The sequence below is a fragment of the Orycteropus afer genome, unplaced genomic scaffold (assembly GCF_000298275.1).
Source record: "Orycteropus afer afer isolate SDZICR_OR568_19922 unplaced genomic scaffold, OryAfe1.0 scaffold00036, whole genome shotgun sequence".
Taxonomy (NCBI): domain Eukaryota; kingdom Metazoa; phylum Chordata; class Mammalia; order Tubulidentata; family Orycteropodidae; genus Orycteropus; species Orycteropus afer.
This window is the reverse complement of record NW_006921623.1, coordinates 2,206,517-2,230,087: the sequence shown is the minus strand read 5'-3', so window position 1 is coordinate 2,230,087 and position 23,571 is coordinate 2,206,517. Positions and strand designations below refer to the sequence as shown.

At 47.5% G+C, this 23,571-nt stretch overlaps 4 protein-coding genes across 4 annotated transcripts; 2 read left to right on the top strand and 2 right to left on the bottom strand.

The window, feature by feature from the left end:
• Positions 1-397: 397 nt before the first annotated feature.
• CENATAC (centrosomal AT-AC splicing factor) lies at positions 398-8,844 on the top strand. Its single transcript, XM_042780362.1, has 11 exons — positions 398-517; positions 638-801; positions 1,601-1,699; positions 4,516-4,582; positions 4,659-4,721; positions 5,068-5,132; positions 5,307-5,412; positions 6,574-6,604; positions 8,408-8,497; positions 8,570-8,702; positions 8,787-8,844. Exons 1-11 carry the CDS (start codon positions 398-400, stop codon positions 8,842-8,844), a joined length of 996 nt encoding a protein of 331 aa, XP_042636296.1.
• Positions 8,845-9,117: 273 nt separating this feature from the next.
• On the bottom strand, positions 9,118-10,698 carry RPS25 (ribosomal protein S25). Its single transcript, XM_007936586.2, has 4 exons — positions 10,681-10,698; positions 10,355-10,450; positions 9,807-9,990; positions 9,118-9,212 (listed from the first exon to the last, which is right to left on the bottom strand). The coding sequence occupies exons 1-4, from the start codon at positions 10,696-10,698 to the stop codon at positions 9,118-9,120; spliced, it is 393 nt and encodes a 130-aa protein (XP_007934777.1).
• Positions 10,699-11,412: 714 nt separating this feature from the next.
• Positions 11,413-14,362, top strand: TRAPPC4 (trafficking protein particle complex subunit 4). The gene is made up of 5 exons (XM_007936451.2): positions 11,413-11,587; positions 11,733-11,907; positions 12,506-12,609; positions 13,700-13,826; positions 14,284-14,362. Exons 1-5 carry the CDS (start codon positions 11,413-11,415, stop codon positions 14,360-14,362), a joined length of 660 nt encoding a protein of 219 aa, XP_007934642.1.
• A 2,072-nt stretch (positions 14,363-16,434) lies between these two features.
• SLC37A4 (solute carrier family 37 member 4) lies at positions 16,435-20,854 on the bottom strand. Its single transcript, XM_007936447.2, has 9 exons — positions 20,707-20,854; positions 19,633-19,865; positions 19,066-19,309; positions 18,425-18,583; positions 18,093-18,178; positions 17,494-17,607; positions 17,224-17,289; positions 16,738-16,876; positions 16,435-16,601 (listed from the first exon to the last, which is right to left on the bottom strand). The coding sequence occupies exons 1-9, from the start codon at positions 20,852-20,854 to the stop codon at positions 16,435-16,437; spliced, it is 1,356 nt and encodes a 451-aa protein (XP_007934638.1).
• Between the last annotated feature and the right edge of the window lie 2,717 nt (positions 20,855-23,571).

Here is a 23,571-nt window from a genome sequence, read left to right as displayed (position 1 = left end):
TATAAAAGCAGACTGCCACATCTTTCTCCCACAGAGCGGCTGGCGAATTTTAACTACCGACCTTTCAGTTAGTGGCCGAGCACTTAACCAGTGCACCACCAGGGCTTCTTCACACACAGTAAGCAGCCCATCAGTGCACACTTTTCCGCGCATCTGCTTAGTACTGCTGACTACGCTTACCCGCTAGACTGCATTTGACGATACTGAGTGGCCGCTGACTGAAAATAGAGAGGATGCCGGGCGGAAGATCTGCGCCGCCGCAATAGGGCTTGCATTGGCGCATGCTCACCGCTGGGGGCCGCGGGAGCCTTAGGGTTCGCCCCGCCCCTGAGGGTCAGAGGTCACCGGATGGTGCGGCATCGGATGTTAAGTTTCAGAGAAACCGGGTCCTGGGCCCATGGCGCCGGCTTATTACTGTCCTCTTTGCCGACAGACCTTCTTCTGTGGTCGCGGACACGTCTACAGTCGCAAGCATCAGCGGCAGCTTAAGGCAGCTTTGGAGCGGCTCCTGCCCCAGGTACTGACGAGAGGCTGGAGGGGGCCGAGACGGTCTGGGGGCGGAGATGGCAGGGTTGTGTAGTTAGGACCCGAGGGAACCCTGCTTGGCATCTTCCCCATTCAACCCTCACCGCCGCAGGTGGAGGCCGCCCGCAAGGCTGTCCGCGCCGCGCAGGTGGAGCGATATGTACCAGAGCACGATCGACGCTGCTGGTGTCTGTGCTGTGGCTGTGAGGTGCGGAAACACCTGAGCCACGGAAACCTGACCGTGCTGCATGGAGGGCTGCTGGAGCATCTGGCCAGGTAAGATCTTACGTATATAGGAGGGGTAGAGTAGGTGAGAGGAAGGATGCTTTTTGTGATTTGATCAGGGTGGATGGATTGAGGCTGCTACAAAAGACCTCTTTAAATTAAGAAGATGTCACTTTGAGGACTAAGTTGCGCCTGACCTAAGCCATGGTATTTTTCAGTCGCTTTATATGCATGTGAAAGGTGGATAATGAATAAGAAAGACTGTAGAAGAATTGATGACTTCGAATTATAGTGTTAGCATAGAATATGGACTGCCAGAAGAATGAGCAAATCTGCCCTGGAAGTACAGCTAGAATGGTTGTATGCTGAAATGGGAGACTGTCTCACGTACTTTGGACATATTATCAGGAGAAGTCAGTTTCTGGAGAAGGACATCAGGCTTGGTAAAGTAGGGGATCAGTGAAAAAGAAGACGACCCTCACTAGGATGGATGGACACAGTGGCTGCAACAGTGGGCTCAGACATAACAACAAATGTCAGGATGGCCCAGGACTGGGAAGGGTTGTACATAGGGTTGCTATGAATCAGAACCTATAACACCTGACAATAAATGGGAAAGCCAGCTGGGCAGCAGCTGGCTCAAAGTCATGACCCATCACCCCCTCAGATTCTCACAATTTTATTGGAATAAGGGAGATTGGAGATCTTGAAGGGACTGTAAATAGTATTCCTGTCAGCCTTGTCCAGAGGCAGAGGTAGAAACCAGGATGCCAGAGCACATTACTTATCTAATACTTAGGTGTCTGAATAATTTTCTATAGCTGAGATTACTCATCCTCTCTATTCTCAGCCCAGAGCACAAGAAAGCAACCAACAGATTTTGGTGGGAGAACAAAGCTGAGGTCCAGATGAAAGATAAGTTTTTGATCTCCCCCCAGGATTATGCAAGGTAAGTCACTGGTTAGGAGAGTTGAAGAAGTTCTGAGCCATGGTGTGCTAGGGGCGCCAGTACTTACTATGAGAAACTCCACTGTATAGGCCTTCTATAGCAACTCAAGGTAGGCTTGCAGGTGACGGTGTCCAGGTAGGGGCAGTGCTGGCATACTCCAGATGGAACTCTAAGGAGGTGTGTGTTACTGCTTTCAGTGCCTTTGTCTCCCAAATATGTTGGCTGTGTGTGTATATCCTCAAGATGCCTGCTTTCTAGTGTACAGCAGCCTCAGGCAGTTCTCAATGCCTTTTGTAAGAGCAGACAGGCCCAAACTGAATCCCTGGGAGGTCTGTGGTTTCAAAGACCTGAGCTATGGGATGTGCAGGGAGGCAGGTGGTTGATTAGGAAAGCAGACTCCACTGTAGGGGGCCGTCTGTAGCAATTCACAGCAGGCTTGTAGCCAGCAATGCCAGGTGGGGAAGGACCAAATGGGAAGATAGGCCTTGCTGATTTTAGAGCAGAATCTTAGGGTGCTCTTTATACAGGCAGAGGATATGGTGGTTAGGAAAACAGGCTATTCTTCCCCAGTTCACAGCAGCTGGAGCCCATGTGGCTAGGAGGGAGGAGAGTGGGAGGAAGTTTTCCTACTTAGGCAATTCATGTTACATTTTTTTTCTTGCCTGTTTGTAGTTCTCTGCTGCTTCCTCTGCTCCTCAGATTCACAGTCCCTAAAGCCAAGCACCATTTCCTTGTATTTTTGTTGTATTTGTGGGGGAGGATTGGAATGATGATTTACTTACACTGCCATCTTCCCAGAATTCTGTTTATTAGTTTTATTGTTGATAGTAGTATTGGTATTAGGCTGAAATCTCTTTGTGTGTACTGTAGGATAAAACAACTGAGTAAACATACTGATGTTGGGAACCAGGGTTTTAACTATAGCAGAAGAGAGATACAATAAGAAATGGAGGTGTTGGAGCTGAATAAGGAGGCAGGTGATGGGGGCTAGCAGCACTGAACCCTCTGTAGCAATAGTGTCTTTGCTTGTACTTAGATTTTTGTTCTAAAGACTGTTTTCTATTCAACAGAACCAGGGCTCACTGGAAAAATGGTTGATTTCAGGATGCAGGAGCTGACTTAAAGGGGTTCTCACTAGCCATATATCAGATAATTTGAACATCAAAGTGTATGACAGTAATGAATTACAAACCCACTGTTGTCAAGTTCATTCTAACTCATAGTTACCCTATAGAACAGAGTAGAACTGCCCCATGGGGTTTCAAAGGCTGTAAACCTTTAGAGCAGACTGCCATATCTTGTTCCCACAGATTGGCTGGTGGGTTAGAATGAAACTGCCAACATTTTGGATAGTAGCTGAGCATTTTAACCACTGCATCACCAGGGCTTCTATAATTAGCATGGGATCACTCTCTATATATGTATGTATATGTGCATACATATGTGGGTTTTGGAATTTCCCCCACCCTCAACCCAAACCTGGATTTTACTTTTGAGACTTATGGGTAGACTAATGATTACACCAGGGCAGCTGACATAAACTGAGCCTGTTCTGGGCAGACTGGGCTATGAGGTGTCCCTAATAATAATTTTATTTTTTAAACCATAACTGTATAATGTTTTTAAAAAGAGAAAGAAAGGAGAAGTCTGTTATTGGAAAAAAATGCCAACAAATGAACGAGAAATGAAAGAACTAAAAATCACCATTTTGGTACCTCCAGCATAATACACAGTTCAGGCAAGGATTATCAGTGGATGCTAAAATCACTGGGTGAAAGGTTATAAGGAAACAGAATATTCATAGTGTCAGACTCTTATAATATAGATTACTTATTATTCTTAAAGGGAAAATGTGCCTTTAAAATGGAGCGGTCTGAAAATTAATAAATGGTCAAGCTTGCCATTGGTAACACCATCAGTCTTGACATTTATATGCTTCTTGATGTAATGCAGTGAGAATATCATCAGTGTGATATTCTTGCCAGAAATGTTTAACTTCAGTTTTATCATAAGGAAACAAATAAATTCAGAAATTTGTGATGATGTGCAACACCTGGCCTGGGCTCTTCAGAGGATGCAAAATAATAAAGACAGAGGGAAGCAGTGGGACTGTTCTAGGCTGGGCGGAGACTAGAGAGACCCAGCAGCCAAATTCCAGGTGGGAACTTTCACTGGGTCTTGGGATTGGGGGTGGGAGTGAGAGGTAGAGAAGATAGAAAGCACGTTTTTGAGACAATTGACAATTGGGGGAATTTGGGTATAGGTTTTATGTCATTGAATTACTATTTTCTCAAGTATGGTTTTGTGATTTTATAGCATATTCCTGTTCTTTGAAGATGTGTGCTGAAATATTTAGGGTTATAATTTGCAAAAAGGAAATTGTGTGTGCATAGATCTAGATCTATGCATCCATATATAAAAAAGAGAAATGGAGCTAGTGTAGCAAACTCTTAGCAGTGAATCTGGGTGAGAGGTACATGGGTATTCACTGTTTCTGTGTTTGAAATTTCTCAAAAAAAAAAATCTACTAAGGAAATCATGGGAGTCCTGGTGGCATAGTGCCTAAGGCATTTGACTACTAACCAGAAGGCTTGCAGTTCAAACCCACCCACCACTCCTCAGAAGGAAGATTGGGTGGTCTACTTTCATTCAGATACCACCTCAGAAACCCAAGGAGGGGTTGCTATGAGTTGTATCCAGCTTGACGGCAGAGTTTGGTTTGGTTTGAAGGAGACCTTTTGTTTTCACAACTGGCAGGGAGTTTGAGTGACCACTGGCAGAGGCTGGGACTCCAGACTAACTTACTGTCTTTTTAGATTCAAGAAATCCATGTTAAGAGGTTTGGATTCTTATGAGGAAAAAGAGGATGAAGTGATCAAAGAGGTAAGTTGAAGGCACAACCTCTGAAGGACCCAGCCCCCACAAGCCTGTACCCTTCTAAGCAGCCTCTCTCCCACAGATGGCAGCTCAGATCCGGGAGGTAGAGCACAGCCGGCAGGAGATGGTTCGGTCTGTCTTAGAGGTTGGTTTCCTTTGGAGGATCCAGAGCAGTATCCAAATCCACTGGTCCCTGGCTCACCCAGGTCCAGCATCTCACCTATCAGCTTTTCTGAGAGAACTCATGGACTCCATTCTTCATCTGCTTGAAATTCCAAAAACCCATTTCCTGTCTACCAGATACAGGCCTTGTCAGTGAAGAACATGGGCAGGGCTGGGAGAAAGGGAGGGAAGAGTTTACAAGGTGGGCAATACCAACCATATGGCCAGCATGTTTCCTTCTTATGATACTGGGGTCTAGAGGGTAGGGCATGGTCTAGACAGGCACTTAAGCATCCTAGACACATTTATTTTTCCTGAATCAAACTCAGCCTCAGGCAGTGCCAGACCCAGAAGAGGGCTCTTCAACACCTGGAAGCTGCAAAGAGAGAAACAGGTAAGACTGTTAGGGAATTTCTTGTTGGGAGTTTGATGTATCACAGGTTTTTTTCTAACCTCAGCTGGGAAATAAGAACATGTCTCATCCCTGCTCGCCTCATGGCACTGGTGAGCTTCTGTTACTCTGGCCCAAGGACCTCATCTGCCAGCTTGGCTTTCTTTTCTTTTTCAGACAAGTATCTTCCAGCTCACAGCAGCCCTCAGACTTGGATCTGCCACCAGCTCCAAAGCTGGACTGGATGGAGACAGGACAGCCCCTGACGTTTATTGACTACCAGGTATAATGGATAAGCATAAGCAAGCCATGCAAGGGTCAGTGGCCTCAGTTCCCAGGTCACCCCTCTCCTGGTTTTCCACCTACTCCCCTGGTCACTCGTCTCCACTGCAGACTTTTTCCTCTTGCTGCACTGCTCCCTAGTATGTGTTCTCAGGCCTCTTCTCTCACCCTCCCTGGGGATCTTATCTACATCTTGATCTTGTGTTCTGCAGAACCTATATGCTAGCTGGATGGAGGACATTGATACTTGGGTATCCCACAGGCATTTCAAACCAACCTCTACCACTCCTTTTATTTCTAGTCATTGTAGATGTAGACAGATCCTTACCCCTCTCCTCTTTCATCTCCCACAACCTATCAATGAGTGTATACATCAATTTTACCTCCATAATACCTCAAGAGGGTAGGGAGTGGTCTAGCCAGGCACTTAAGCATCCTAGGCATTTCTTTTTCATCGGCCTTAGGGTTATCTCCCTCCAGTCATATCACCTGCCATCTCCTATCTGTACTCTAGCCAGTGATCGTGCTTCTTCCTGCCTTTGCCTTAAATATGCTTTCCTCCCCTCAGCTGTCAGCTCAAATATCCCTTTTTCATGGAAAGCTAATCTGAATAGGTCATCTATACTATAAATGGACATTAAAAAATTAAAAAAAAAAAAAAAATTGCTGTCAATTCTGACTCATAGTGACCCTAGAGAAAACAGTAAAACCGTCCTACAGGGATTCCAAAGGTGTCATCTTTACATAAGCAGATTAGCATCATCTTTGTTCTGCAGAGTAGCTGGTGGGTTTAAACCCTTGTTTGTAGCTTAACGTTTAACCACCAGAGCACATTATAAATGGACCAAGTACCCTGTAAGACAAGTGTTATTGGTATAATTTATATAGTTCTCTTCCCCTGCCATATGTATGCATTGTTAGAGCAAGGTTTTCCTCACCTGGTATGTGACTCTATTTTGGACTATTAAGAACTTAAGCTTCTTGAAGATAAGATTGTCCTTATCTATTGTGCTCTTTAGGGTTTAACCAGAGTGAAAACTGCCATTTGTGGTGATGACTGCACCCACCTCTTTGAAAAGTTTACCCTTTCTATAGTAATAAGTATTCTATCATCTCTTGGCTTTCATATCTAGGATTTTTTCCCCCCTATTTTCAATTACAGGATATACCAGGAGTTGGCAACATCTACTCAGGTAAGGCTCCTTCTCAGCGTCTAAGTGGCAATTAACTTTCATATATCCGGCACACACACACACACACACAGCTGTCGAGTCAGATCTGACTCATAGCAATCCCTCCTTGGGTTTCCGAGGCAGTTACCACTACAGAAGTAGATTGCCCAACCTTCCGAGGGGTGGCTTGTGAGTTTGAACTGCCAGCCTTCTAGTTAGCAGTCAAATGCATTAGGCAGTAAGCCCCCAGAGCTGCCTACAATATAAATATAAAGCACATGAAAAGACAGTCATTGAGAAAATACAAAAACTCTAGAGAAACCACTATATACATGTTAGAATGACTACAATTTTATTTTATTTTTATTTGGGTGAAGATTTACAGAGCAAATGCACTTTCCATACAATAGTTCACATATACTTCGTCGCATGTCATTGACCACAGTTTACAATGCAACAGCTCCCCTCCCACTTCCTCCCCATAGTTACCTCTTCCCAGTGTCCATCCCTCCATACTCTCCTGCCACCCGAGCTATCTCCCTGTGCATAAGCAGCCCTTCCTTCTCCCATGATTGTTCTCTCCAGGGCGTGTGTCTACTTGAGGTAAATGTTTAACTCACATGCCTGTACTTTGTTTGGCTGGAAACCACAGGTGTGGGTTCAATTTCAGACCTGAAGGGCAGCTAGGGGCCATAGTCTCAGTGGTTCCACCAGGCTCTATTGGACCAGCAAACCTGGTCCCCACCTTCTTTTTTTGCCTCCAAATGATTTTGAGTTTTGTTCCACATTGTTCTCCCTCTCTATGCAGGATCTCCTACATCCCTTCCAAGTGGATGATAGTGGTAGCCGGGCACAATCTAGTTCTTCTGGTCTCATAGTTGTATAGGTTGCAGATCGGTTGGTGTACCAGTTGCTAGAACTGATTGTTTCCATTAACTTTGGTTTTCTTCTTTCTTCTTGACGAGGAGAGACCCATCGTTGCATCTAGATGGCAGCTTGCTAGCTTTTAAGATCCCAGTCGCTACTCACCAAAGTAGGAGGTGGAACAAGAATGACTATAATTTTTAAAACCTGAGCACACCCAAGTATTTGGCTATAATGTAGAGGAACTGGCACACTCACACACTGCTAATGGGAATGTAAAATGGTGCAAGCACTTGGGAAAATAGTTCAGAAGTTAAACATATACCTACTATATGGATCCAGCCATTCCCCTCCTAGTTATCTACCAAAGAGAAAAGAAAAGCATGTTCACCTCAAAGCTTGTACATAAATCTTTAGAACAGCTATTTACGAATGATGAACAATGGAATAGTATTCAACAATGAAAAGAATGAAGTGTTGGTACAAGCAACATAGATATCAAAATAATTATGCTGCAAGATAGACCAAAAAAAAATTCCTGCAAACTATACTGACAGAAGAAAGCAGATTCACTGGTTGCCGAGGATGGGGAGAAGGGTTCAGGATATGACAGGAATAAAGTATTTCAATGGGACATAATGATAGCTGGAGGTATTAAGTATCTTGACTGTACCAATGGCTTCACGGATCTCTACACATCAGATTGTACACTTTAAATATGCAGTTTATGGCAAACTAAAGCTATTTTAAAATTTTAGACTACATGATGGCAAATACTGTTGCTTTAAATTAGCCCACAGTGCTCAAATGTCTCAAAATTCAGAATTCCTGGGTTTTGCCTTTGAATATTACCAGTTCTCAACTAAGTGAGGTGAGCTTACAGCTAGGGCATGTTTTACAGAAGCCTGAAAGCTTAAAAAGTCTGACTTAATTACTGCCTGTTGGGTCCTCCCTTTCTAGGTGCTATACCTCCCTGGATGGTTCAAGATGAGGAACAGAGCTCTGGCAGCCAACAAATAGGACCCTCCTATGAAGAATTTCTTAAAGAAAGTAAGTAAACTTATTCAGAAAGGGCAATGGTTCTTTAAATTTTCCCACTCATATGAAACTTTATTACTGTAGAGGAGAAAGAGAAATTGAAGAAACTCCCCCCAGACCGAGTTGGGGCTAACTTTGATCACAGCTCCAGCACCAATGCATGCTGGCTACCATCATTTGGCCGGGTCTGGAACAACGGGCGCCGCTGGCAGTCCAGGTACTGACCCAGTCCTAGGACCCCAACCAACTCTTTTTGGAAATCCCTCCCCCTTCATCCTGTTGATGCCTCATTTCCTTTTAGACATCAATTCAAAACGGAAGGAAGAAACAAACAGCAATCACGTAAAGAAAAAACCTGAGCTTCCTGGTGCTCTTCCACGTATTCTAAACTTAAGGCCACGACAACAAACCCCTACCTCAGTACACCTATTATTCTGTCCACCAAATCCTTTGAAATTGTCTTACTTAGAAAACAGACATACCCATTCTTTTGATTTAATAAAGTTTTATTTTTCAAAATGTACAGTTGGTTGGACCTGTAAAAAAACAAACCAAGAATTAGAACCATAGTGCCTTGTGTAAGGTATCCATGCTTCCTACACCATGAGCTCTTGGGATTCTTGCTCACCTGTTTATGCATCTTCACCAGCAGTGGGGGCATCTCCACCTTTGGTGTTTCTGGTATAAATTACTTGAGCTCTGTGTTTTGAAACCAACTTGATAAGTCCTAGAGAAGAAAGGGTAAGGCATCTATGAGATGCTTCTATTTGCCAGGAATTATAAGGTTTTATTATCCCTTACTAAAACAAAATGGCTGAACTGGAACATGAGACACTTAGCAACAGGGGCATTAGGTACAGTTCTACTACTTGATAATCTAATTCTTATTTATCAAGGGCCTATTTTCTACTGTTAGGACAATCACCCTCACACAACTTTACTAACTTAGGAAAAAAAATCACCATTTCTGTATTTTATTAGCCACAACATACAGCTTAAATATTTATATTGATCAGTAACTTGAAGTTATGGTAATTAATCCCACCAATCCATCTTTAAAGTTTGGTAGCTTAATAAAAATTATTTTGTTGCAAAGGTTTTTGTTATTTTGATAAACTATTACTCCAGTCCAGTATTCTCTGTAATTCTCTGTATTTATCATCCCACTTGAAAACGTTAAAACTGGAATTATATTATTAACAGCCAATGGGTTGGACACTCCTATTTTTAGCATTTCCAACTGCTTTTCCAGTAGAAACACAAGATGGTTAACATAGGATGATTTACCTGCAAAAGCATCCCAGTACAAAACACCCCTCACCTTTACTAAGCAGCTCCTGAAGAGCTGCCCTGGCCAGGGAACCTCGAATCTTCAGTCTCTCTGAGACAACAGCTGGTGTTATAAGTTTATAGTTGGGAACTTCCTTACAGAGTTTGTCATATGTGGCTTTGTCAAACAAGACCAAGTTATTGAGCTTGTCCCGAACTTTGCCTTTGGACCACTTCTGCTCAAAAACAAGAAGGAAACGTCAGTTTTCTAGCAGAAGCATTCTTTCCCTCCCAGGCAACCTGTATCAGAGAAATCTTCATGATAGTGGGGCTAACTACAGTGAAGGGATGGCTCTGAACCCTGGGCCTGCAGATACAACCCCACCCCAAATAATTGGCGCAAACCCCTTTGTTCACTTAATTTTCACACGATCTTTAATATATACCACCTCATTTTTCAAATGACACAGACTTACAGTGAATGAATAGTGATGGATGCTTAAACTTTCTAATAATCTTACTGGACCCCACAACCTTGAAAGCCACTTCATATACGCGTCCCCAATCTCCCTCACTCCCTTCACAAAAACTGATTCCTACCTTCTTTTTGGCCTTGCCTCCAGATTTGTTCACTGGGTCTTTGTCTTTCTTGGCCGACTTTCCGGCGTCTTTCTTCTTCTTGTCGTCCTTGGGCGGCTGTGGAAGGAAAGGAGGAATGCACGCAGGTCATAAGGCGATCCTATGTTCCCCTCTACTACTGCGTCCCCAGCCCCTTCCAAACGCCACTACCGGAGCACATGGGTGGAAGTAACTAACACCGCCGCCTGCCCAGAAAGCCAGTCCGGCAGTTCACGGAGTGCTCCCTTCCTATGTTGTCTCAACTGAGCCCGAACACTGCCCCGCGTTTCAGGACCCCATGTCTTTACATCCTTGAAGCTTACCATCGTTAAGCTGGAAGAGCAGATAACACAGCCACAGCGGTACTAAGATGTCGGACAAAAAGGAAGAGCGGCTGACGAACAGGTCCGGAAGCCTTCACTCCCTATGAGTACTTCCGGGGCAATGGGCGGAGCCACAAGGAAGAAGTTCTAAGGCATGCCCGGGATGGTCCCAGAAAACAAGTTGGAGGAAGTGGAGTGCAATTCTCTTGTAAACCATTGCCGGGAAGGCGACTCCGACTCATAGCGACCCTTAGTAGAGAGGAAAACCAGCTCAGCGTGGAACAGGGTTTCCAAGGCTGTAAAATTTTAGACTCAGAGTGCGTCATCTTTCTCCAGCGATGGTCTGGGTTTGCAAATTGTTTTGTTAACAGCCAATGCTTTAATCACTGCTCCACTAGAGCTCCTTCAATTCTCAATTAGCACATTCTAAAAACTGCCCCATGGTCCCCACTAAAATTGATGGGCTTTATCCCTATATGTGATTAAGTCACATGTTAGGATTTTCCGGCAGTAACAACCGGAAAAGAGAAATGCAAGACAATTTACTAGACCCCGGGAACTGACCAAACTTTAAATTGCGCAAGCGCTGCAGGCTACCCCGCGCTGGGACCGGGAGATGAACACGCGAGAGGGGAATTCAGGGGCGGGTCCTGTCGATTGCGCTTCCGGGGCGGGACTGTAGGGAAGGGGTGGAATCCGGGAGCGGTGGCGGCTGTAATGGCGATTTTTAGTGTGTATGTAGTGAACAAAGCTGGCGGCCTGATTTACCAGCTGGACAGCTACGCGCCACGGGCTGAGGCTGAGAAAACGTTCAGTTACCCGCTTGATCTGCTGCTCAAGCTACATGACGAGCGTGTGCTAGTTGCCTTTGGCCAGCGCGATGGCATCCGGGGTGAGCTAAATTTGGGGCTCGGGGGTGGGGCGGAACCCAGGGCTTTTGTGTCTGTGTGTGGGATGACAGGATGGAGCCAGGTCCTTGACCCCTGGACGGAATCCGCATGCTGAGGTTTCTCTGACCCTTAGCCTCACCTCCGCAGTGGGCCACGCAGTGCTGGCTATCAATGGGATGGACGTGAACGGCAAGTACACGGCCGACGGAAAAGAGATACTGGAGTACCTGAGCAACCCTGCTAATTACCCTGTGTCTATTCGATTCGGCCGGCCCCGCCTCACTTCCAATGAGAAACTCATGCTGGCTTCCATGTTCCACTCGTAAGTCCCCCAACCCTGTCTGTGGACCTGCACTTAGCCTTTCGACTGGCTGGTTTTGTGTGTTTCTGCAGGTATAATCTCCTGAGCCGCAGTACTTATCTTTCTTTACGTCCTTCTAAATGGTTGGATTCTTGTGAAAAGAAAACAACTTCTCCGGTATATCTAAATTTTGGTTAATACTGGACAGTAGGGTTTTGTTAAGACAGCTTCTCTTTTCAGAGTCTTAGTTTTTTCATCTTTAAAGTAAGGCAGTTGAACTAAGTAATTTTTAAAGATCTTTTCTTGATCTCAACTCTGCGATGAGATATGTTGGAGTATGCATAGCCACTGGGTAAGTAAGCATGCCACATATTCCCAGAGTGTTAATTTTACTCAACGTTTTTAATGAAAAAATGTTATTATAAAAGGTGTGTAAAATAAAAAAATGTAGAATTCAAATGAGTTTTAACAAAAGTTGATACTGCTGTCAGTCATTTCCCATTACGTCTTCAGGCTGTCCTGGCTATAACTGCTAGGGTCTCCTCATTGAAAAGTGTGAAAAGTACTTCTCCCTGACAGCAGTGGGGTGCGTACCCAATGTTGCCTCCTTTGCATATAGGCTCTTTGCCATCGGCTCCCAGCTATCTCCTGAACAGGGCAGCTCAGGCATTGAGATGCTGGAGACAGATACATTCAAACTGCACTGCTTCCAGACATTGACAGGTATGCATCTTCACACAGTCCAAAGGGATGCAGTGGGCAGGTCCGAGGAAGGGATGGGTCCAAGACAGCCTTCATAAGGAAGAGGGGTGATGTCGGCTTTTCCTAAGGCAATTGTACAGCTACATCTATTTATTTGTTTTGTGAATCCAAAGTAAATACTTCTTTTTAAGGCAGTTTTGTCTACTTCACCCAGCATGCTCAGCCCTCGTTATCCCACAGGCAGATAAAACTCACATTGTTATCTCATGCTGCACGCATTTCTGAAAGATGTGTTGTTCCAAAATGAAATTTGAACACTAAATGGAAATGGCCTTTGGATCATGTGTGTCATTGCTTCAATTCCTTAATGCAGATATTTGATGCCTGAGTTTATTCCTTGCCTGTCACTTTTTGCTGAATCCCTTAAAAAAAAAAATAAATAATAATAATAATGATAACCCTATTGCCATGATGGTAAAGAAGGTCAGTAGAAGAAGCAGGGAAAGACCATCAATGAGATAGATTGACACAGTGGCTGTGACAGTGGGCTCAGGCATAGTAGTGATTGTGAGGATGGCACAGGACCAGGCAGTGTTTCATTCTGTTTTATGTAGGGTTGTTACGAGTTGAAACTGACTGGATAGCACCTAAGAACATAGCCATCAAGTCAGTTCTAACTAATGACAACCCCATGTGTTACAAAGTAGAACTGCTCCATAGGGTTTTAGCTATAATCTCTACCAAAACAGATTGCCAGGCCTTTCTTCAGTGCCATGGGGTAGATTAAAACCACTAATCTTTAGCTTAGTAGATGAGTACAAATAGATTGTGCCACCTGAGGGTCCCTAAGACTGGCTAAAAGTGACAGAACTTAAAACCTGTTCTCTCACTAAGTTGGGTGAGAAGTGACTTCATTTGTCTCGTCTTAGCTACAAAGGTCTATCTTTTCAGCTGTATGTGGCAAGACTAATAAAATGAAAATGGGCTTCTGAAAATGCTATACAAGTAGTACCAAACCAAAATCAAACTCACTTGACATCTAATCAGTTCTGACTCAGTCATTATTTGCTACATTCTCTACCTTTTGTAACCATCCTCTGCTCCTCTCCAGGGATCAAGTTTGTGGTGCTGGCAGATCCCAGGCAAGCTGGAATAGATTCTCTTCTTAGAAAGATTTATGAGATTTACTCAGATTTTGCCCTCAAAAATCCATTTTACTCCCTGGAAATGCCCATCAGGTAGGTGGCCCCACTCCCCAGATCCTGGCCAAAGCCTCCTTGCCCCTCCACTATCCCCTGGGTGCTCCCAAGTCATTTTGAAAAATTGAAAAAAAAAAAAAACCAAACTCACTGCCATCGAGTCAATTCCAACTCATTGGGTTTCTGAGGTGGTATCTCTATGGAAGTAGATTGCTTAGTCTTCCTTCTGAGGAGTGGCTGGTGGGATTGAACCGCCAGCCTTCTGGTTAGCAGTCAAATGCCTTAGGCACTCACTATGCCACTAGAGCTCCCTTTTGAAGCATAATAGAGTATTAAATAAAACGTGACTAGATTATTTATTTTGAGAAACCAAAGATTTCCCTGGGGTTCATGTCCTTTTTCAGTTTCCACTGGCCCTGCCTCTCCACCCACAGTGGGGAGAAAGCCTCATACCTCATACTGTTTTCCTTACTTGTGCCTCCTGGGCCTGGCTTAGGTGTGAGCTGTTTGACCAGAACTTGAAGCTAGCCCTGGAGGTGGCAGAAAAGGCTGGGACTTTTGGACCTGGGTCATAGGCTGAACCTGCACTGGACCCTGAAATTCTGAGAATCTGCACTTGGGGTCCTGCTGTTCTCACTTGGAAGGTGCTCCCAACAATCATGTTAGTGCGCATGGAAATGGGTAGATGCTGAGCCTGAGGACATGTACAGATCCCTGAGCCTTAAAACTATGCTCTTTTCCCTCTTGTACATATCACAGTCCTACTCCCTAACTCTGTACAGATTTATTTATGGAGGAGATAGGCTTATGAATGGCTGTAATAAACATTTCTTTGACCTAAGTGTTGGCTATCCTGATTGATCATTTTGGGGAAAGGCACTGGAGGGGAGACAGGACTGATGAGGGAGTTCTGGGAAGATAAAACAGTATGTTCTAGTAGAAAATAAGACAAATACATGTTCATTAAATGAATGAACGTAGGACTCCGAGTGCTGAGTTTTGGATCTAGTCACAAAATTACTGCTAACTTCCTGTTGTGGTGATAGTAATAATGGAGCATTTATCAAGTGCTTTGAACTAGGCTCTCTTCTGTCTCACTCAAGACTCATCTGAGCCCCAGGGGGTACATTCTATTACAAACGAGATTTAGCAAGCTACACCCTCTGTGTCTCAGAACCTCAAAAGTGAGTTACTAAGAAAACCAACAATTTATGGAAACAATTAGTCCTCGTGACTGGTACACCATGCGATCCTCGGCCTATACAACTATGAGACCAGAATTAGATGGTGCACGGCAACCACTGTCAGTCACTCAGAGAAGGATCTATGGAGGAGATCTTGGATAAAGAGGGAGAACAATGTGGAACAAAACTCAAAATCACTTAGGAAAAAAAAGGGGGGGACTAGATTTGTTGGTCTGATAGACTCTGTGGAACCACTGAGACCATGGCCCCTAGCAGCTTTTCAGGTCTGGAATTGAATCCATACCAGTGGCTTCCAGTCAAACAAAAGACAGACATATGAGTTGAACATGTACCTAAGGTAGATACACTCCTGGGAGAGAATAATCATGGGAGAAGGGCTGTTTATGCACAGGGAGACAGCTCAGGGCAGGAGTACATGGAGGGATAGACACGGAAGAGGTGACTGTTGGGAGGAAGTAGGAAGGGAGCTGTTGCATTGGGGTAAATTGTAGTCAACGTCATGAGACAACATATGTACGAACTGTATGAAGTGTATTTGCTCTGTAAACTTTCACCCAAATCATAATTTAAAAAAAAAAAAAGCTAGTTACTAATATCCTGAGCTTGAACCCAGGCTTCCTGACTATACTTGATAAACCACTGCTATACTGCCTCCCTCCATCAGGTTATTAAACCTGCCTGAAACCCAGTAGCTCCTAAAATGACCACTGAACTGTACTGTGCTATGAAGGCAGGGGATGTTTGCACTTAAAGGAAGACTACAGGAGTCTGTACCTCAGCTTTCCTATTTCAGAGAAATGGAATCTCTCTTTAGTGGTGAAAGAACAGGGACTGACAGTACTTTCCAAAGAAAATACTGGCTTGTAGTACCCCTTTCTGAAGGAAGAAATCACAGGCAACTGTTTAGTATCAAATCTAGTTTTAATATTCTAGAACAAGTCTTCCCACCTTTCCACCAGTACCCTCTACTGTATCGGGATACAGTGGGAATGCTGGCTTCCTCTCCTCCCCTGGAGTCTGAGGTATTGGCAATAGCAGTTGCCCACTGCCGAGGGACCTTGGGACAAAAATTATGGACCATGAGTGCCCTGCAGCTGCAGGAGCAACTACACTCCTGATGTAGGGTGGGACAGGGACAGTGCAGGGCCCAGAGGAGGGAGGGGTATGAGACTCCCTGACTTGCAGGCGTGTGCCCTTTGAAGGCAGGAAATAGGAGGTATTGGAGTCCGAGAATAAAGTGTATCTTAAATAGAGCATAGGATGTAGAGCTGGGACCTCATTAGCCTCTGATAACTTCCAGTGTTACTCAGGTAAGGGACAAAGCAGAAGAGGGAAGTTAAAGGTTCAGTGCTAACTGGAGCATCTCCCTTCCCCCTGTCCTACCCCACACACGCCTAGAAAGGTCACAGGTGGAACAAGACACCGCAGAGCCTGCATCCTCTTCACTCGGCCTTCTTCAGCACTCGGCCCATCCTGGTGCGGATGTTTCGTAGCAGGAAGAAGACAGCTGTGCTGGCTGCACAGATCACTTCAGCCACCCAGAAGGCTGTGCCCCAGCTGTAGTGCTTGGCAATAGTGCTGAAGGGTAACCCAGCCAGAAAGCCGCCCACTGTCAAGAAGGAGGGGAAGAACCTAAGCCGTTTGTGAGGTTAGAACCAGTGGGCCCTATACCAGCCTCTTGCTGGCCTGTGTGCAAGGCACAAGTGGGGCAAGGGAGAAACTAGCACCTACAGGCCATCACTTACCATTGGCCATGAGTCCCACAATGGCATGGGAGGTGCCACACAAGTTGGGAGGGGCACTTTCATTGGCTATAACTCCAAACAAGGCAATGGGACCATACGAGGAGAAACCAAACACAGCTCCCAGTACCAGGATCCAGAGCTGCAAGAGTAGTGAAAGCTGGCTTCAGAGTTGAGAAGCCTGCCTACCCACCCCTGCCAGAAGAGAGAATGCTTGGTCCCCAGGAACAGCTAATCATACTAAAGGCACAGTGAGTGACTCCTGACCCCACTCCCCAGTACAATCAACACCACAGAACTAGAGGAGTGGGTGTCACACTGCCATGCCAAAGGCTTGTACTAGCAAGTGGAGGAGGTACAGTCATCCACAGAGTTAGATGCTGTCTGGTCCCACAATTTATGCAAGTTGGATCAGCTAGGGGCAGGGCACAGGGAGTAGGACAAAGGTGAGACAGACCAGGAGAAGAACCAGAGATAAGGACAAGGCACCTCGTGCTCCATAAAGCCTGTGAGTTCAGCAAGAGGGTGCAGAGCCAGAGTCCAGAAAGCAATATCCTAGAGGAGCACAAGACAGAGAAGAAAACCAGGCCCAGGATGGAGGAGGGGAAGCAGAGGTCAGAGGAGAGGAACTGAGTTACAAACAACTGGAAAGCAGCAGAGAAAGGACTGGGCCACAGTGGAGCCCAGGTAGAGGGAGACCGGATCAGTGGCCCTTGCTCTCTCTGTGTGCACTGCCCTGGGCCAACCCTCCTCATTTACCTTTGGGGAGTCACTGGTCACAGTTACTCGGAAAAGGTACATGGACACAGTCATCCCAGCCATCATGAACAGCAGCAGCCCATGGCGAGGGTTCCCATAGATGGATAGGCCTGCCTGTGGATCCAGTCCCAGATATGTCAGGCCCTAGGAGCTGGACAGAGAACCCCCACCCTTGGACTCTGGAGAGGTCTCTGGCAATCCCACCACAGTTCTGGACTACGGCTCTGGGAGGCCCTGGGACCTGCTCATTATGTTGAGGCCAAACTCCACAATATCCCTTCCTCCACCTTGGGGCAGGCTTGGGCTGTGCCAAGTCCCTCCCCTGCCCTGGTTTTTCTGGGGCTGTGAAAGGAGCCTATAACTAGGCTGAGAGAAATTTTAGCTCTCCTTAACATCAGTTAAAATCTTTCCCCAAAAGCCTTATCATCTACATCCTTAGGAAAGATAATAGCCTGGAATCATTGCTACCTCATCCAAACCAAATCAGCATATGCCTACCTGCCTGTGCCCCAGGGCTCCCACCTCTCTGGTGCCTGCCCCAGCCATGCTGGGAAAATTCAAAGGGACCCTCCACCTTCCTGTCCCTTCTGCCCACTCACCTTTGCCATGGCCCGGTCTGACAGGTAGCCAGCTGCGATACTGCCTACAAGGCCCCCAACCTCCAGGGCACTCATGTAGGCGCTACCTGCAGTGGGAAGTTGTGGTGGGAAGAAGGAAGGGAAGGGTGGAAGGGCATTATGTATTGGGGTTATCCTAGATAGGCTTAGGCCCAGAGAGGTACAGGGTCCCCAAGAGTGACTGACCGTAGCTACCTGCACAGTACCTGGCCTCAGGGAGAGAAAGGGGATACAGGGAAGCAGGGCCTGAATTTTCCTTCCCCTGCCTTAGCTCATGCTCCCTATGGCCACCCCTGTCCCAGCACCCATCTTACCCACAAGGGCTGACTGTCCTTTCTCCTGAATAAGGAAAAACTGGCCCCAGTCAGTACAGCAGGTCTTCACCCCAAACACCACAAGGTAGCCAGTGGAGAGCACCCACAGATAGGGCGACAACAGCAGTTCCTGTAGGGTACTTTCCTCCTTCAAGGAGCCTGGAGGAGGGAGGCCAGACCTCAGGGACTGCTTCTTGCTGCCCTGCCCCCACCTGAGCCCCCACCATTCATTCACCAGCCAGAGGGGCAGAGTCCATCAGCACAGCAGGGATTAGCATGGAGTCCCCTCCACCCCATGGCCCTCTCTCCCTACAAGCCAACGAAAGTAACTGAGGACTAGGGCAGAGGGAGAAGGTGCCCAAGCCACTTAAGCTTAGGATGCAGTCCAGGACAGGAAAGTCTGGCTCTGTTGTGAAGCAGGACCAGGACAAAACAGGACTCACAGCACTTGGTGGCTCTGCCATTTGTCTGCTATTAAGAGCCTCTTGGGATGAAGTTTTATTTATACCTTCCCATCATCACGCCTCCCTCTACATCACTGATAGCATGGGGCCAGGCACACAGCCAGTCCTCAACAATAATGTGTGAATGACTAACAAATGAAGGTACCCCAGTAGTCAGCCTGAGAGGGGGAGACTCACCCTTCTTGCCCTTGGAAGGGGTGGGGTCCAGGTTGCGGAGTCCAACATCAGCAGGTTCGTTGTGGATAAGCAGGAGACAGAGAAAGGAGACAACCATGCACAGTGCCCCAGACAGGGCTAGTGTGCTGCGCCAGCTGTAGCTCTGGGCAAGGATGGTTGCCAGGATTGGGCCCAGCCCTCCAGCCAGGTTCATGCTGGTTGACAGGATGGCCCACCAAGTGCCAAACTGAGATGGCTCAAACCACTGTGGGACAGAGGGGAACAGAGTAGGTGCCTAGTCTATAGCCCACACTGAAGGTGGGCTAAGTGTGGTAGACCCAAAAGATCACATTACAAGGATGAGGGAAAGGGAGGTTCTGCTTGGCAAGGCCAATTCCCTCATCTGCCCCCTGATCCCACCACTCTCAGACTCCTAAAATATCTTGACAAGCAATAGGAGCTGAGCTGAAACTAAGGAACCTGCTATGTGTTGAGGGTGGAAGGGGTGAGTAAGAAGGAATGCACCCACATGCTCTTCAGATATCCTCCATGCCAATCTAAACAGGCTTGTAGGAAACAGACACTCACCTTCCTCAGGATCTTCCCACATGGAGGCCAGCCCAGCCCCTGTGCCAGGCCATTGAGGAACCAGAGAGCAGCAAAGACAGCCACTGAGGAGCTCCACGAGAAGATGACATTGACCAGGCCAACCAGGAGCAGCCCAGAGGAGAAGAGCCAGCGAGCACTCATCTGGTCAGACAGTACCCCACTCACAAACTTGCTGATGGCATATGCTGCAGATTGGCTGCTAGTGATGAGCCCTGCAAGGGAGGGGAGCAGGGAGCAGGACACCTGGGGGGTTAGGGCAGAGGGCACAGGAGGGGTGGAGGAAGGCATGGGGTCAGGTGTATAGAGGTGCCCAGCAGGGTGAGACAAGTTCCTTCCAAGAGGAATAGGAAGCGCCTGTGCTGGAATCCTGATACTCAGTCAAGGGCTCTACTCCCTCTCCCCACCTCCCCACTAGCACTAGCCCCAGGCTGACCTATGACTTTTTAGCCTGTTGGAGAGTTCCTGCTGCAGCTGTCAGGAGACCAGAAAGGATCAGGACAGGACAGCACCCCTCCTTTGGGATATGTATATGCCTCATTGCCTACACCTCACCCTGGCTGTCAACCCAGGGCCTTGAGCAGTTCTCTTGCCCCACCTCTTAACATGGGGCGAAGGGCTCAGGATTGGAGCCAGGGACCTTGTTCCTCCTAGACAGTAGCCTGCCAGGCACATGAAGTCTTTGCGCCAATTCTCCAGTGCTCAATACTCAAAATGTCAGTAGCCAACACTCACCCTGCAGGCTTAGCATGCACTCATACCAGCAGGGATACCATGCTCAGAAGCTCCTAAACAGTGCCTCTGAGGGCCCCATGAGTCACAGGTACACACACAATAAACAACCCTCCTCAGTCATGCATGGGTAATACTCATAGTCCTTTCCCCAGACAAATGAATACGGACCACAGAACCTCTTCACTCAGCACATGCCACTGCTATGCACAGATATCCACACATACTACATGCCTGTACACATCACACTGCCACAGACACCCAATGAATCTTGAAGGTTCTGTGTCCCCAGGCCATGACCCTACCCTTCTCTTTAGGGCTCACCCAAGTCATCCTTGTCCAGAGGGATCTCCTCCACCAACGACGGCATGACAAAGGAGAAGGTCTTGCGGTTGAAGTAGTACAGGCTGTAGCCCCCAAACATGGCTGAGAAGATCACAGTACGATAGTAGCCATAGCCCTGGGCCGCCATGGTGGTAGAAGAGAGCAGCCCTACTGGCCAGGACCCAGAGCCTCTGACCACAGCTCCTGCCTGCTGGCTCTCTCAGTGCCCAAATCTGCTGAGTAAGGTCTTTTCCACTCCCTCCTCCACTCAGGCTCCCAGGCTCCCTTTATAGCCACCTTCTGGACAATCATTAAGCCTGGGGCGGCTCCTAGGGAACCCAGCCTGAGGGAGAAAAGAAAACAGATTACTGACAGCCAGACTGTGGGGGCTGGAGGGGTCTCAGGAGGGAGGCAATGCCTGTGAGCCAGGCCAGCACCCTGTGTCCCCAGGATTTCTGCCTTTGGTGCATCAGTCCAGGTCCCCCTGCCTGTGAAACCAGCTGTGATTAAAGGCTCAACCTAATTACTTTTGTCTGCCAGGAGCCCAAGGGAGGCAAGAGTGGGGGTGAGCAGAGCTGCCCTCTCCAGCCCTGCTCCCTCAGTCACTGTATCTTCCTATTCATTCAAAAAAGGCATATCGAGGGCTTATAGCACCAGGTGCTAGGTTAGTGTCTACACACATGCATGCACGCAAGCAAGCATGCACGCACACATTCAACCAGACATAAAGACACATACACCACCAACAACCCTACTTCCAAGTCTCCCAGAACAGACCCCACTCTGTAATTCCCAATGCTTAGCGCACAATGGGGTGTAACTAGTGCTTCTTGAATTATAGTTGCAGAATTGTAAACAATGGGGAACAACTCCTACACACACACACCCAGTTAAAGCCCCAGAGTCACAGAGAAAGCCCCAGTTAAGGGGCCAGTCAGAGCTGCCTCTGGTCCCCACTATCCTGCGACGTCAGTGTGGGCTCCCCGCTTGGCTGCCGGGGGCCGCAGGGTCTGATGCCCAACCTGAGGGACGTGGCAGGACTGGACGGCCTGGAGGCGAGAGGGTGCTGGCTTATTTCAGGCTCTCCTTCCCAGGGCCCCAGCAGCGTGCCCCCACCTTTTCCGCTCCGTTGAGAAAAACAAATGAAGCAGAAGGCGGAGGCGCAAGAGAAGCAGAGGCACGCACGTAGTCTCCCGGAGGCCCCCCGCTTCTGGCTGCCAAGAGCCTGGCAGGCAAGGACTGGCGGCGAGAAGGGGGAGGAGGGAGAGAGGCGGTGACTCTCGGCACCTGCCCAACCTCTGTGTCCTCAAGCTACCCAGGACACCCGATTCTGAGGCCAGGGACAGCAAGGGGCCTGGGATACAGGAGCTGGAAAGAGCGGAGAGGCAGGACAGCCGCGACTGAAGGAGGGTGTGCTAGCCACCAGCAACGCCTCGGCAGCCCCCAGACCCAGGAATGGGCCTCTACTCGGAAAAGGGCAGCTGCAGAAACAGTTCCAGATGATTTCCGAAGCTGGGGTAAGCGGGCAGAAGAGCCCACAAAGCTGAGGCTCCCCCTCCAGGCCAGCCCTCAGGAGATGCCCGTGCCCAGTATACCACCCCTACCTGAACAAAAGCCAGAGCAGGAATCTGAAGGGGCGGGGCAAAGCGGGGTCAACGGGCGCATGCGCTGTGGATGGAGGCGGGGAGTCCGCCAGCACCTCCCTGTGTTTGCGAGCTGAGTCCACCCCCAGAGGTTAAACAGTGAGTCGCTGTGGTCTACGGAATATGACAGCGCCCCTTAGGGACTGGACTCATTATGTTCGCTGCTTAACGGATTGCATTTAACAAACCATTTTTTACTGGGTGCCTCCCGCTACCAAACACACACACACTGGGTACCCACCCACCCTGCCATCGAGTCGATTACGACTCTACCGTCCTTATGGGACAGGAACTGCCCCATAGGGTTTCAAGGCTGTAAATCTTTACGGAAGCCCACTGCCTCATCTTTCTCCCGCTGAGCGGCTGGTGGATTTGAACCGCCACCTTTTGGTTAGCAGTCGAATGCTTTAACCACTGTGGAATTAAAAATGTAAATACGAAATTAGAAATGCAAAATTAAGGTAAAATTAAAATGTAATATTTTAATATAGCAATAAGAGGCCACTATTAAGCCCAGCAAAAGGGCGGGCCCCAGTTCCAGGAACTGGGGTGAGGCGAGGACCATATAGTTTTAGTAAACAATTCCCAGAACCATCGATGACTAAGCCCTGAACTCTATCATACCATATAATTGGAGAATTCAAACTTAAACTTACCAATCGTTTGTACTCCCTCCGAGAATTCAAACTTAAACTTACCAATCGTTTGTACTCCCTCCGAGAATTCAAACTTAAACTTACCAATTATCTGTACTCTCTCTGACCACCCCCTTGTAGTTTTGCCTTTAAATACTGTGTAATTTTGTTGCTGGGGGCTCTACTCCTCTGCCCCTGCGTGGGTTGTGAGTCGAGCCCCAGCGCGCTGGAACTTGGAATAAACTCCTCCTGCTTTTGCATCAAGAGACGTCTTTCGTGAGTGATTTTGGGTGGCGTTATCCCTGACCTGGGTTGTGGGAGCCCTGCCAAAGGGAAACCCAACATTTTGGGGGCTCGTCCGAGATAGAAACGACCACCCCTCACTCTCAAAGCCGCTCTTGGAGGTAAGTCTGGCGCCAGTTTATGTCCGTTCTTTGTTTTGTAGGTCGCAACCGAATCGGTTTTGAAGTGCACATTGTCAGTTTCGCAGCTGTTTCGCTTCCCGTGAGGGACCCGAAACTGCGGCTGGTAGACGTACCCGGAGAGCCGCAGGCTGCAGCCCTGGGGGACGCCCCAGGAGGAGAGGA

Coding starts and splice junctions, on each gene's coding strand:
- RPS25 (XM_007936586.2), bottom strand. Junction 9,991..10,354: donor GAGGCAAGGCCAAAAAGAAG/GTAGGAATCAGT, acceptor GTTTTTGAGCAG/AAGTGGTCCAAAGGCAAAGT. Junction 9,213..9,806: donor TCAGGAGCTGCTTAGTAAAG/GTGAGGGGTGTT, acceptor TTTCTTCTCTAG/GACTTATCAAGTTGGTTTCA.
- SLC37A4 (XM_007936447.2), bottom strand. CDS start 20,854: ATGGCGGCCCAGGGCTATGGCTACTATCGTACTGTGATCTTCTCAGCC. Junction 19,310..19,632: donor GTGGGAAGATCCTGAGGAAG/GTGAGTGTCTGT, acceptor TCTGTCCCACAG/TGGTTTGAGCCATCTCAGTT. Junction 16,877..17,223: donor CAGGCTTTATGGAGCACGAG/GTGCCTTGTCCT, acceptor CTACTCTTGCAG/CTCTGGATCCTGGTACTGGG.
- TRAPPC4 (XM_007936451.2), top strand. CDS start 11,413: ATGGCGATTTTTAGTGTGTATGTAGTGAACAAAGCTGGCGGCCTGATT. Junction 11,908..12,505: donor CTGGCTTCCATGTTCCACTC/GTAAGTCCCCCA, acceptor CTTTGCATATAG/GCTCTTTGCCATCGGCTCCC. Junction 13,827..14,283: donor TCCCTGGAAATGCCCATCAG/GTAGGTGGCCCC, acceptor GGCCTGGCTTAG/GTGTGAGCTGTTTGACCAGA.
- CENATAC (XM_042780362.1), top strand. CDS start 398: ATGGCGCCGGCTTATTACTGTCCTCTTTGCCGACAGACCTTCTTCTGT. Junction 4,722..5,067: donor TGGTTCGGTCTGTCTTAGAG/GTTGGTTTCCTT, acceptor AATCAAACTCAG/CCTCAGGCAGTGCCAGACCC. Junction 5,133..5,306: donor AGCTGCAAAGAGAGAAACAG/GTAAGACTGTTA, acceptor TTTCTTTTTCAG/ACAAGTATCTTCCAGCTCAC.